Source organism: Sphaeramia orbicularis, chromosome 3 (assembly GCF_902148855.1).
Source record: "Sphaeramia orbicularis chromosome 3, fSphaOr1.1, whole genome shotgun sequence".
Taxonomy (NCBI): Eukaryota; Metazoa; Chordata; class Actinopteri; order Kurtiformes; family Apogonidae; genus Sphaeramia; species Sphaeramia orbicularis.
The window spans coordinates 3,023,159-3,038,085 of NC_043959.1; the positions used below are offsets into that span (position 1 = coordinate 3,023,159).

General features: G+C 42.5%; 1 protein-coding gene across 2 annotated transcripts in view; it reads left to right on the plus strand.

Annotated features, from left to right (window-relative positions):
• Positions 1-857: 857 nt before the first annotated feature.
• kcna4 (potassium voltage-gated channel, shaker-related subfamily, member 4) overlaps positions 858-14,927 on the plus strand; it is a 124,733-nt gene continuing 110,663 nt past the window's right edge. Inside the window, exons 1-2 of one of the 2 annotated variants that reach the window (XM_030128413.1) lie at positions 858-1,371; positions 1,709-5,629. In XM_030128413.1, the coding sequence (XP_029984273.1) occupies positions 2,337-4,448 (2,112 nt within the window). In that variant the 5' untranslated portion in view covers positions 858-1,371; positions 1,709-2,336 and the 3' untranslated portion in view covers positions 4,449-5,629. The remainder of the gene's footprint in view (positions 1,372-1,708; positions 5,630-14,927) is intronic. The other variant, XM_030128421.1, reaches the window with a different exon arrangement.

Here is a 14,927-nt window from a genome sequence, read left to right on the forward strand (position 1 = left end):
GGTGGATATAATTGGAGGTGAGTCACAAAAGGACAGTGAATGTAAGAGAGTAATAGATTACTTTGTTTGAGAGAGGTCACATATTTTTAAAAAAATCACTGAAGTGCAGTTAAAGTAAATGAAGTATTTTATTGAATATTTTCTAAAGATAAAACATATTTGAAAAAGGTGGTGGATATAATTGGAGGTGAGTCACAACAGGACAATGTAAGAGAGTAATAGATTACTTTTTTGGGGGAGAGGGCAAATATAAAAAAAATCACTGAAGTGCAGTTAAACTAAACAGAGTATTTTATTGAATATTTACTGAGGATAAAACATATTAGAAAAAGGTGGTGGATGTAATTGGAAGTGAGTCACAAGAGGACAGTGAATGTAAGAGAGTAATAGATTACTTTTTTTTTTTTGGGGGGGGGCAAATATTTAAAAAAATCACTGACGTGCAGTTACAGTAAATGGAGTATTTTATTGAATATTTTCTGAAGATAAAACATATCAGAAGACATCATTGTAAGGAGGTGGATGTAACTGGAGGTGAATCACAAGAGGACGACGAAGTACGAGAGTAATAGATTACTTTTTTTTTTTTTTCTTTTTGGGAGAGGGCAACGGTTGCCACCCGGGTTGCGGTGCTGAAGGGCAGAGGAGGCTCCGGTGTGAGACTGCAGCACGGTGCGCAGTGACCGGCTGCGTCCACTGGGGGAGGACCGAGCACCGCCTTCACGCGCTGCGGTACATGAACGACTTTCTCTCTGAGCCTCTCTATCATCACACACACACACACACACACACACACACACACACACACACACACACACACACACACACACACACACACAATGGGAGGGATACAGGAGTAAAGGTAGGGCCACAGCGGCAGACAGACAGATGTGTGATGCTTCCACTCATCCGTGGGGCCGCTTCCCCTCGTCCGTGTCCAGGTAAACTTTTGCGTCCTCCCCCGGTGCCCGCGCGCAGCTGTCATTGATGCCAAGTCGCCGCTCGCCTTTTCGCACACCTGCCTTTCCCTCCGTTCTTAAATGATTATTGGTGCCAGCATCCGGAGCGATGCAGCAGCAGAAACGGGGGCTGAAGTGGCACTAGGTCCTGTTGAATTGAGACAAGAGGCGACGACACGCAGCCACAGAAGTGTCCGGCTCACAGTGCGTCAGACCCGGACGGTTCAGCGGATGAGACGGCGGCTGTGGATGCGGCGAGGGAAGAGTGATTCTACCCCCAAACAATCAAGACGGGAATTTGGGCAAAGCGAAGAACTGCATCCTCACCTCACCTACCTCCTCCACCTCCTCCTCCTCCAGCAGATTTGTTTGTTGAGGAGCTGAGGCGATTTCATCTGGCCCCTTTTCAGTTGTAAGTATGAATGTTGGAGTGAACGGAGGCTGTTTTAGGAGCTGAAAATTTCGTGCGTAATGCGTGTTTGAAACATAAATGTCTGCCATGCGTGTATTTTAGAAAGCCTGGCATGCACAATAATAATAATAATAATAATAATAATAATAATAATAATAATAATAATAATAATAATAATAATGATGATGATGATAATGAAGTTTTAGCCCCTGTTATTGCAGTAGATGCGTAATATTTTGGACTGTTCCGTTTAACAGCGGACATCAGTATACATGTTGTTGTTTTTTTTTTTTCTGAACCAACTGCTGTTTTCTCTTGTCTTCTCTTTTTCTCGCAGCTCCAGAGAAAGCGTCACAAGAATAAAGTCATTCAGATTCACTGGAGCTCCATGAAATAACAGCAGAGCTCCGTTTTTTTCAGTCCAAAGGAAAACATGTTTTTTCTTTCTCTCATCACATAAAATGGCATCCAGGAGTGACCACGGAGCAGCAAAAGACGCATTTGGGCGCGAGGACAGATTAACCACCTGATGGGCGCCGGACCAGCCGAGGAGGGGAGGTTGTTTTGGTGTTGTTTGGTGACTTGGTGATTTATAACGATGAACAAATAAGAAGGGCGCTGCAAGTTCGGACCCTGAGCGTCTGCGTAACAGGCTCTGGCCACCGGCCGCACATTTTTGGTTATGGTAATGATGTCATAAAATAATGGAGGCCTGTGTCTAATCGGGAAGATAGGCTGATCAATATCTCCTATCATGTAAGTAAACCCACGGATTCCGCTCAGCATGGACCTAAATGAGGTGGGTTTCTTATTCTGACATTCTCGTCTTCACATCTGATTGGTCGAACCAGTTAATGCCTCATTTTCTGTTTTCACGCGCCCCGAGCTGCAACTTTTCTCCTCTGGCCTGCATCCACACCGCCCCGAGGCGGCTGCCGTAGAACCGAGCCGCGCACGGACTGAAAATGGAGTTCGCTATGGTGGGCGCGGACGGCGGCTGCAACAGTCACCTGCCGTACGGGTATGCCCAGGCACGGGCTCGAGAGAGGGAGCGCGAGAGGGAGCGTCAGGCAGCCCAGTCGCGAGCGGCGGCTGCTGCGGCCGCCGCCGACGGAGGCTCCGGTGCCGAGGGAGGAGGAGGAGGCGGAGGAGGAGGAGGAGGAGGCGGCGGTGGTAGCGGCGGCGGCGGCGGCGGCAGCGGCGTGGGGGGGTCCACCTCCTCCTCCAGCGCTCATCTCCTTAACAACCGCCAGCATCAGTCTCGCGCCGCCTCCTCCTCCTCGAACGCCAACATCAGCAGCGGCGGTACCGCCTCGCGCCCCTCCTCCTCCTCCACCTCCGCCTCCTCCTCGCAGCCGCCACAGCACCAGCAGGAGCCCGAGCAGCAGCACAGAGTTCTCAGAGAGCGGAAAAAACAGCGCGGCGTCGGACGGTGGAGGCGCAACCGGAGCACGCTCGGCGGAGACCTGCGCCACTCGGAGCTGGCCCTGCTCGGATCCGAGGAGGACATCATGATAGAGGAGGAAGAGGCCGAGGGGGCTGAGGAGGAGGAGGAGGAGGACGAGCGGAACCGGGGGAGCAAGAGGTCCAGCTTTCTGTGCAACATGGATGATGAGGAGGACACGGGCTCGTTAACGGACCGGCGGCCGCAGTCCGGCTACGAGAACGCGTACAGTGAGTGCGGCTGCTGCGAGCGGGTGGTCATCAACGTGTCCGGGCTGAAGTTTGAGACTCAGCTCAAGACTCTGACTCAGTTCCCGGACACCCTGCTGGGAGACCCGGACAAACGCATCAGGTACTTCGACCCGCTGAGGAACGAGTACTTCTTCGACCGGAACCGGCCCAGTTTTGACGCCATTCTGTACTATTACCAGTCGGGGGGGCGGTTGAAAAGACCCGTCAACGTCCCCTTTGACATCTTCTCCGAGGAGGTGAAGTTTTACGAACTCGGGGAGGAAGCGATTCTAAAGTTCCGGGAAGATGAGGGTTTTGTCAAAGAGGAGGAGAAACCTCTGCCCGAGGACGAGTTCAAGCGCCAGATCTGGCTCCTGTTCGAGTACCCGGAGAGCTCCAGTCCGGCCCGGGGCATCGCGGTCGTGTCCGTCCTGGTCATAGTCATCTCTATTGTCATTTTCTGTTTGGAGACGCTGCCGGAGTTCAGGGATGAAAAAGAGTACCTTCAGCCGCGACACAACTCCAGCCAGCCCGACCACGGCTTCACCCCCTTCAACGACCCGTTCTTCATCGTGGAGACGGTCTGCATCATCTGGTTCTCCTTTGAGATTATAGTCCGCTTCTTCGCCAGTCCCAGCAAACCGGCGTTCTTTAAAAACATTATGAACTCTATAGACATTGTCTCCATTTTGCCTTATTTCATAACTCTCGGCACGGACCTGGCGCAGCACCAGGGCAACGGCCAACAGGCGATGAGCTTCGCCATCCTGAGAATAATCCGCCTGGTCAGGGTGTTCCGCATCTTTAAACTGTCCCGGCATTCCAAGGGGCTGCAGATCCTGGGTCATACCCTGCGCGCCAGTATGAGGGAGCTGGCCCTCCTCATATTCTTCCTGGTCATCGGTGTCATCCTCTTCTCCAGCGCCGTGTACTTCGCCGAAGCGGACGAGCCCACGTCCCAGTTCACGAGCATCCCCGACGCCTTCTGGTGGGCCGTGGTGACCATGACCACGGTGGGCTACGGAGACATGAAGCCCATCACGGTCGGGGGGAAGATAGTGGGTTCGCTCTGCGCCATCGCCGGCGTCTTAACCATCGCGCTCCCGGTGCCGGTCATTGTGTCCAACTTCAACTACTTCTACCACCGAGAGACCGACAACGAGGACCAGACCCCGGTGGTGGAGAGCATGCCCCCGGGCTGCCCCTACTTCCCGGACTTTCTAAGGAAGTTCAAAGGCTCGCCCTCTGGCTCGTCTCTGGGTGACAAAGCGGAGTACATGGAGATGGAGGAGGGGGTGACGGAGTCTCTGTGCGGGCTGGATAAGAGCCCCAGTAAAGGGAACGGGACGGACATCAGCAGGAAAAACAGCACTAACTCCAAGTCCATTCAGACTGACGTGTGATAAACAGTAGAGTTGTTTCTTTTCTTTTCTATAGCAGAAAACGCCCTCTAAAGATACTGTAAACCCAACAGCAGGTGGTCACCCTAACACAAGTTTTACGCACGCGTCACAGCCCGCGCGCACGTGCACACACACCCACAGGTCGACAATTGGCAGAAGAAAATAATCTCTCCTATGGCTGCATTCGGTGAACACGTCACAAATGTTAGTTATCCCTCACTTGAAAACGTACAGACCAGATCTACCTAATGACAGAATTGATACAAGTATTCTTGAACCTGTGCGGGTTTCCAAATCTGACACAAAATCCAAATTCTAAAGCAGACAGGCTATGCATTCGCACTTTATGAGTTCCATCTGTCAACAACAGAAGGTGTAGGGATGATCCTTTTGCTGTTATGCAATAAAGTCACAATTTGTTTGCACTAAAGTAGAATTTTGTGCGGGTTTGGCAGATTTTTGTTTCAGAGACAGAAACTGTAGGCCATGCAAATGGCAATAATTTAGTCATCATCTGACCCATTGGCTGAGGAATGTTTGAGTTGACTTTCTCAAAGAGAACAAACTAAGGATATTAACAACCCCTTTCATGTGCTGCCAGTAAAAATTGGATTCCAGAAAGGAAAAAAAAAAAAACAGACAGATAAGATTATTTTCTTTTGTTATTGTTCCAGTTCTTAATATTAACAACAAAATGTCATTTCTAAAACACAACATTGAGTCAGTCATTAAATAAAGCAGGGCTAGAATGATTTCTACGACATCCACACAAATATGCTTTTCCACAACAGCAGGCCAAAAAGCCTTGTGTTGACCCACCAGAGAGCTAAGCACAGGAATCAGCAGTTAAAAATGGCTGGAGGATCGGTTTGCCTTGCCAGGTTTTGTATGGACAGATTTGGACCCTTAGTGACAACAGTTTCCCCATGTCACTGAAACCACCTCAAAATGACAATATCCCTTTACACGGACGCAGATGGAAAGCTATAGCAAAAATGACTGTTGTGGAAACTCCTTTTGGAACGGGGGAGTTACGAGCAACTTCCTCTCCTGTCCGCTGGACTTCGTGCACAATTTTTTTTTTTTTTCCTTTTTTCTTTTCTTTTTTTTTTTTCTTGTCTCAAGAGGACTATGATTATCTCCGAGCTCAGAGGAACTACGGGATGTGGATGTCTTCCAAGGTATGTACCCTCCTTTTCTCCCTTGACAGTGATTTTTATCCACGGATTATTACATTTTCCACTGCCACGAGAATGTTAATAAGGTCCTTGAAATGAAGTTACAGTCATCAATACATCACTCGTGAGTCGGGTTGGGTTTTCCCACACCTGGACGCTCTGTCCACTAGACAATGACGCAGTATAAGCCGTGCGTAACAGTGCGTAAAACTCCGTATATGGACGCTGGCCGAAGATTGCGCACACCTCCGCCATCATTTAGTCTCATCAGCAAGTTGATGTTTTCCTGTGTCTCATTTACACCGCGCTCAGATGTGGCATAAACATGTTTTCGCCGAGCTTCAAATCCACAATATTCCATCCACAGAAGTGCTAATTATCTAATGTGAGGTGACATCAGGCTGGTAGAAACCACTGGCTGTTGAGCTTCATTAACAAACAGTATCATTATCCTGATTACAGCGCTCTAAAATGGTCTCTCAGCTGTTATTTTGTAATGTACAGTAAGATGTGAGTCTGAAGTGTTGTGCTCACTGTTTTGTCGGACACTTTAGACTGTGTTCACTTCAGAAGGATTGATTTTAGTTTAGTGTTTCCTTGTTTTGTCTCTGGTGTTCATTCTTATCGATGGGCTGTCCAAATCATTAGACCGCAGTCACACATAGAGCCAAAGCATAAGTTATGTTTGGAATGTTGAGCAGCTTTTGTCTTTTTATGCCTAATTCTGTTGTATGTGTATATGTATGTAGTGAAACATTTCGGCCCCATAGAAGGGGTTTGTTTTAGGTGAAATCAGTTAAATACATGATTGACATGTGCAAACAGTACAGTGTTGAAAACTCTACTGTTGGAGTCAAGAGATATTTGAACATCAGAAAAATGTCACAGACCAGAAAAAATGTGTAGTCAGTGCTACAGTAGTTCTCCAAAAATCTGAGCAAAGTATTTGACCAGTAACTAAGTACTTTTACTTCAAGTTGAGGTATTTGTACTTCATTTAAGTAGATGAATATGGAGGATCCATCCCCTAAACAAAAGTTTTTACAAATACAGTCATTCTTTATTACACCCGTTAAAATGAAAAATAGTTTTACCTAAAGATATGAATGTTTAAATTAGTCCAATATGACCAGTCAATCAAAGTACAGAGTTTGCTAATTGTAATGTATATTTTGTCTGCAGTTCCTTTCATGTCTAGCAGTAATACAATGCTGTACATATGCACAGATTAGAGGTACTTAAACATTATTCGATTAGAAATCATGAACATGGATGTGATATGGAGGATCCCTCCCCTTAAATGAAAAGATGTTTTACTTTATACATGTAGAGATCTCATTTGAGGCACAAGCACTTTACTCAGGTATTTCTATTACACAGTAGTTTAGATACTAATATTGTACTTTTTCTTCATATAAGTTGTACATCTTTAGTTTCTTTTTCATATTGTTACAGTTTGTCATCTTCTACATGTCCAGTGAAAACCATGTATTTGTAAATGTGTATGATTCAGGAAGATGGAATGGAATGTTAACAGTTATCTTTTCATTAGAGTATGAGCACCTTAAAGTGAGCTGTTTATATCTACAAAGGGTGTGGGTCACCTTCAAGTCCAACATGTTGCATCACCATCTTTCTTCTACTTCTACAAATGGACTTAGTGTCATATAGTTTCACTGAGGGGCATTAATGTCACCTACTTTGTTTGAGTTTGGATGAATTACCGTCCAGCTGACTGAACCGAACCGTGGTCTAAAGGCCCAAACCAGCACCACCACTGTAGGAGAAGATGAGGATGAGCATAAATATTACACTCTGAACCTTTAAACCTAATAAATTCATTACAAACTCTCTTGGTTTAACAGAGGAGCTGAATAGATTCCTGTTTTTTTGAGCTCATGAAAAGTTGACTTTTAATGATACATAGTTCTAATAAGACAGTGACACTACAAACATATAAGGACCTCATCGAATATGATGCATCGCTCTTACAAGGAGCACTTACTCACCTTTACTTCAGTCATGTTTGGAATAGGACCCACATTAAATAATCATCATATTCCAGTTACTTGAAGTAAAAATCACAATAAACATCCTCATTCACAAGAATAGAAACAGTTGGATAAACTAACAGAAAACTATCAATTCTAAACTCACAAACGGAGCTCATTCTATCATTGTTTCATCATCACTGCAAAATAACTTCAATAGCAAACCAGTGCTGTTGAGGTTTACTTTGATTCTGTACCACAGAGAAGAAAAGCCACTGATGTTCACACCTGCTCATTCAGTTTGTTCAGGTTCAGCTGAACTCAGTTTATGGACACGTGACGTTCCTGAACCCAGACCTGACCAACTGAACCAAACCGCAGATCAGAACACAGACCACAGGCTGGGACTGTAGGCACTAGGCATGATGGGTAATCACAGACCCCACAGGCTTGGACTATAGGCACTAGGCATGATGGGTAATCACAGACCCCATAGCAAGATTATAGTAGTTTTGGATTTTTCATTATAGTTTAGTTTTATTTAGTTTTGACTTCTTTTTTCTCTAATTCAGTTCGTTTTAATACATTTTTAGAGCAGGTTTGCTAGTTTTTATTAGTTTTAGTTTTTTCTAAATGCTTAGTTTTAGTTTAGTTAGTATTAGTTTTCATTTTTTCATATCTTTTATCTTCCTCATCACCGTATTCAAATAAATCCCAGACAGGACTCTGCTGCTTTAGTCTCCATGTTTCCAGGTAGAGTGGGGACCAGAAGACGACTGGAAACCACAAGTGAACACAAGTGACGGACCCTTAAATATCATATGGTGCCACTTGCCAAAATTGCTTGTCCGACATTGACAAAGACGAAAACTAAGAGAAGTTTATCCATAATTTTTATACATTTTAGTTGGTTTTGTAAGCACACAATACAGTTTCAATTAGTTATTATTTTCTTTTAATTATAGTTTTTATTTATTTCAGTTAACAAAAATGTTTTTACAATTCTAGTTTTCGTCATTTCGTTAATTTTCATTAACGATAATAACCTTGCCCCATAGGCTTGGACTGTAGACACTAGGCATGATGGGTAATCACTTCATCCACCTCTGGAACACGGTCAGTCTGGACTCATCAGACCACATGGCCTTTATCCATCAAACACAGTCCAGTCCTTATGCTCTCTGTCCTTTTTAACATCACTAAGTGGATTTCTTAAGGCTGTACAGCTGTTTCGTCCCAACCCCTCCAGTTCTCCTCACATTTTGTGTGTTAAACACAGCCATGAACTCTAATGTTGATTTTCTACAGTTTGATTCAATCCTTGATGATGATAATTTGACCTCATTTCTTCATGAGGGGGTTCACCTCTATCCTTTCAGATTTTCATTATGCATCAGGCAGTTTTGAACCCATTTACTGTAGTTTCAGCTACTCCTCAGTTGTTTTCCTTGATCGATGCAGGCCGGTTTGACCTTTCTGAAACAGTTACACCTTTTCCACAAACACAGGATACGTCTCCTGACAATGAGGACCTCCTTATTGCGTGACTTCGGGTTAAATAATTTGTTTCCAGTTCAAACATTATTCACTGCAGTAATTATCCAATGCAAGGCACATACCGATTTGCTTCGTTAATTCCAGGTGGCAGCCTTTTGTCTTGACTAGGCTGTGTATATGTTGATAAATGTCTCTTCTTTATAAGGTGCATAATTTATGACAATATACTGATGGCATAAAGTTAACTAAACAGACACTAGTACAGTGAATCACAATTAAGGGTGTAAGACAATATCGGTTCTGCAATGTATCGTGATACTTGATTTCACAATACTGTATCGATATTAAAAAGTACTGTATCGATATTTTTAGGTATTTATTCAAATGCAGATATGGCAGAGGTTCATTTTTGTTGTTTGGTTTTCTTTATTGTTTATATTTTATTTATTATTATTTAACACTGTTTTATGAAATAATGGTTATTTGAAGCATCCGAAAAGCACATTTTACTGTCTGAGAGGCAGATGTTTGTTGGTATCGCACAAAAATACTGTTCTGATGTTAGTTCTGAACTAATAGAATATGAACATTTGAACAGGATCTGAAACTGTAATGTCTGTAAAACAGAATTTCAGTTTGAACACAGGAAAATTTTGTGATGTAGCATCAGATCCTGTTGTGATCAAATAAAAATGTGTTTAGTATTTGTGCAGATTTTGGGTGCAATTCAATTCTTCAAGGAAATAATCATTTAAAAAAAAAGAAACAAACAAAAAATTGCCTTTTTAACAGTATCATGATATATCGTGATATATCCTATCATGATCCTAGTATTGGGATTTGTATCATATCGCCAGATTCTTGCCAGTACATACCCCTAATCACAATTATATTTTGGTAAGTAACCTTCACCTCAAATTGGCACATCGTGACAGCCCTAGTTTTGAACGCAGAATTGTTCGTGTTTTTTCCCCCTGTGGTATTAGTACGTGACCACCTCTGTGCTTTGGTTTGAAACTGTGCAGTGCCAATACTGTAGATGTCCAGAAGGCCGTAGACGTCACTATAAGTGCATTTAACGGGATCTCGTCCCCTGTCACTCACTGTCAGTGCTTCTCGGCATTCCTTAGCACTTAATCTGCATCAGCATATAATATTTCATTGCTGTTTATTTATATTCTCAGAGGAACTATTCATATAAGATATTTTCAACACCTGCACCCACAACCAAACACATGCAGCACCGTCATGGCACAAAGCCAGCTTCTCCTGGTACTTCACACTTAGCACTTACATAATGTGGCTTATGGCAAGACGCACAATCCCAAACATTTTTTCACAGCGAAGTGTGCGGGTCAGGCACATTCTTAGGCCCGTGGTTGCTGAGCCGACTGTGAAAAGTGCACATATCATCCCGGGCAACGGGACATAAGCTGAACGCTTCTGACTGTTCATTGCGTCCTATTGTCACGTGCATTGCGAGGCTTCTTTGTAGTGCAGATTTAGACCATATGGCCAGTCCATGTGACAAAGTGAAAGTTATTTATGGTTATTTCTCAAAAGGTATTCCATGCCTGTCAAAGGACATAGAGGAGAGGTGAAAAGAAAGTGAGTGTAAAGTACATAGTGTCAGATGAGGTTATGTTATACTGGGAAGAGCTGAGGACAAGTGTTAGTGCTCTGTTAGCCAAGTAGATCAAAACAAAACACAAAAACAGCCATTTAAGCAGAGACACCAGTACACATTTGTTTAAAACTATTTGGAGCTGCTTTATGATACCTGGTGTTAAGCATTTTTAGATTCATGTAGACTAAAGCATTAATCATTTTATTTAAAAACTCTCACCTGCTGAGGAGGGGAAGCTTCTTCTTAGTCATATTTCATATCTTTAGCCTTCGTCCTGTTCTTTGTCTTATGAGTTTGATTCTCTTCACACAGGATTAACTGATGATCTTTGAGTGTTGTCACAGTGTGATATTCTTGCAGATGAAGTGATCATTGATAAACACTGATTCAGATAGGGCCGGACAAGCTCATGGTCTTAGATAGTGATCAATCTCAATTTGTTAATGTTCTACTTTTTCGAAGGATTGTGCAGATTGTGTCATTAAAAATACATTACAGTGCTGTCAAAACTTTCCTGTTGAGCTAACGCTTGTTTTAAATGCTTCATTTATCAGGGTATCATCAATGCAGTTACCATATTGCTTATAATGTCGGCAGGCTAGAAGTTTATAGAGAAGGAAATGCTGTGTAGTTTTTACTTCATTTAGATATTGTTAGTTATGTAATAATGTCAGTCCAAAATGATGCCAAAATCCAAAGTTTCTAGGCAGATCACAAAAACACCTAATCACAGACAGACTCCAGAAAAGCAAATAAAACTAGATAAAAAGTTAGAATTTGGGTGTAACATTTTATAAAAGTTGAGAAAATTGTGATTCAGATTGATTGGTATTCTGTTGTTCAGTTTTAAGTACAAACTATCATTTTCTTGTGGCCTGAACTTGACTCGTGACTCAGATTTGTAGCACAGTGAACAGGTTGTCTAATCAACAGGATTAAAGGGGTAGCGTTCCAAATGTAAGGGGAACTATTAGCATAAATGAAATAATAAAAGTATGTTGTCCCAAGAGCCTCAAGAGGACTAAGCGGAAATGTATGTATGTGTATGTATGTATGTATGAATGAATGAATGTATGTATGCATATATGTATGTATGAATGAATGTATGTATGTATGTATATATGTATGAATGAATGAATGTATGTATGTATGTATATATGTATGAATGAATGAATGTATGTATGTATGTTTCCATTAGTGTATAATTTCTGTAAAATAAGAATTATTGTGTTTTCATTATTGTACAATGAGAAGGGATGTAACAATTACCGATATAACGATAAACTGCAGTAAAATTGCAGAAGGTTAGCAATAAATTAAGTAAATTTTTCAAATCGGATTTTATATATTTTTTGTGTTTTCTGGCCTTTTATGTTGATATAGTAGGTTGAAGTGAAAAAATAACAGGCAAATGATATAAATGAAGTTGTGCTGAAAAACAGATTCCAAACATGGGTATAGTAAACATTTGTTTATATCGTATATAAAGGCAAAATCAAAAGGACTGAAAAACAGACAGAATAGGCTCAGACCCCAAAGGGTTAATATTTGAATGTTTCTGCAACAGAAGGTACATTGTACCAATTATTTTTTTTGTTTTTTTTCAAAATACAACTTGGTTAAATTATTTCAGTGTGTGTATTAGTACTTTTTGAACATTTTGAGCACAATTTCAATAATACGGTGATAATAATGATAACTGTGATAATTTTTGTCACAATAACTGTGATATGAAATTTTCATATGGTTCCATCCCTAACAATGAGCTGTTTATATCTGTACTGAGCCGATATCAGGCCAACTTGCCACAATGTTTTCACTTGAACATTTCAAACCAAACACCAACAGCAGATACACCACTTCAGTTTTGGATCACTTCTTTGAAATTCAACCACACAAAAATGACAATATGCATGTCAGCCCCATGATTAATTGTAGAGAACACATCCTTTATCCAGTTGGAACTATTGAAGCCATAAGGAACAAAAAGGTGTCAGAAATAAGTCACAACTGCCCTGGACAGAACAGCAGCACAGGTAGAAACATCATGGACCGCGTGGATGACGTGGAGCCGACTCTCACCACATGTTTACGTAGCGTCACAGAGGAAGGTACTGCCTTGCGGTATGGAAACAACAACCTGTTGGCCAAACTGAGCCAAACTGAGCCAGACTGAGCCAGTCTGAGCCAAACTGAGCCAGACTGAGCCAAACTGAGCCAAACTGAGCCAGACTGAGCCAAACTGAGCCAGACTGAGCCAGTCTGAGCCAAACTGAGCCAGACTGAGCCAGACTGAGCCAAACTGAGCCAGACTGAGCCAGTCTGAGCCAAACTGAGCCAGACTGAGCCAGTCTGAGCCAAACTGAGCCAGTCTGAGCCAAACTGAGCCAGACTGAGCCAGTCTGAGCCAAACTGAGCCAGACTGAGCCAAACTGAGCCAGACTGAGCCAGACTGAGCCAGTCTGAGCCAAACTGAGCCAAACTGAGCCAGACTGAGCCAGACTGAGCCAAACTGAGCCAGACTGAGCCAGACTGAGCTGGTACCAGCTGTGGAAAACCGGCATAAGATAAGACCATTCAAAGTGCCAATAAAATGGGTCGTGGCTTTGAATAAAATTTCTCTGAATTCTGAAAATTGTTGGAAACACTTGACATGATGGAAATGCAAAAGTCTGCTACTCAAAGAACATAAGGACTGATAGTTTTAAATAGTTTAATATGGAAATATAGAGGTTTGGCAGTAATGGATTTTTCTAGGTGACCTGCCACACGTATTACATTACTTTCGTGGTAATGTCTGAAGATCTGCCATGGACTCTGTAACATTTTTTGTGGAAAAATTCCTTGGTTACCAAATTTCAAGCCATTCTAATGCGGTGTAGAAAGCCTGCTGGAAGACTCAGCTCGATTTGCGCCAGTTCTCATAAATATTCAGCTTCCTAATCTGTTTGACTCTGATTGGCTAACAGCTAACCAATGACAGCCCGGCTTTTCAGCATCCTTTACCTTACGCAACAAGTAGAGGAACTGGGGTAAACTGAAATGAAACTTAACATGTGTTGAACTAGGGATGTAACGATTACCAGTATAACAGTAAACCACGAAAAAATTCTCGACAGTTAGTATTCCGAGCGCTCGCACATGCCCAGTCCGCTCATTGTGACATTGTGAATGATTTGACATGGAAAATGGTCAAACCAGCTCCACTCTGACCTGTCCAACTACTTTTTTTCCCACTCAAAAAAACACTCAGGAATCTATAGGAGAACTGATAAGGAACTGGACTGGTATGCTGAATCGACAGTGGTAGTGATATGAATAAACTCCTGTCAGTTCCCACCCCTAGTGCAGATGTCTCTTATGGCCATAAGGTGCCATCTTTAATGTACATTTGTATGTTTGATGTTTAAATATTAATATTTGAATGTTTCTGCCAGCAGAAAGTACATTGCACGTATTATTTTATTTTATTTGGTTTTTTTTTTTTCAAAATACATCTTGGTTAAATTATTTCAGTGCGTTTATCGGTACTTTTGAACATTTTGAGCACATTTCAACAATATTGTGATAATAATGATAACGGTGATAATTTTGGTGTCAATAACCGTGATATGAAATTATCATATTGTTATATCTCTACTTTGAACATCTGACTCTCAGCTTCTGTGCCTCTCGGCGGACCTCACACAGAACCTTCACTACTTCTAACCTGTACCCACTGGGCCCAGCTGGCCGTATACAAAAACTGTCACTGAGCGAGACAGATTCTGTGGGCGTGGTCTCACCCAGATGAGCTCATGAATAGTAATGAGCTCAGGCGTTTACACATCACACTGAACAGCTTTTCTAACTGACCTGATTTCTCCACTTATTTCTTTTCAGTGGCAATAACGGACAGAGGGTCGGATCTACTAACATCCCAATTTGCGTGTACTAATTAGCGTGCGCAATTTAGAATTTTGTGTGTGGGGTTGAACCGCGGTTTGCAGGAGATTTACAAAGATTGCTTGAGCAAATTACAACAGGTGCAAAGTCATGGAGACAACCCTATTTAAACGAGGGTTTAGCGTGCACTACTGGAGACAATACACTGTAGAAACTGCTGTGGGATAAACCAGCAGTAATGGAACAGACTGAATGAACCAGACAAATGGAAATGTAACATTGGAGGAGTTTTGTCTTAGAA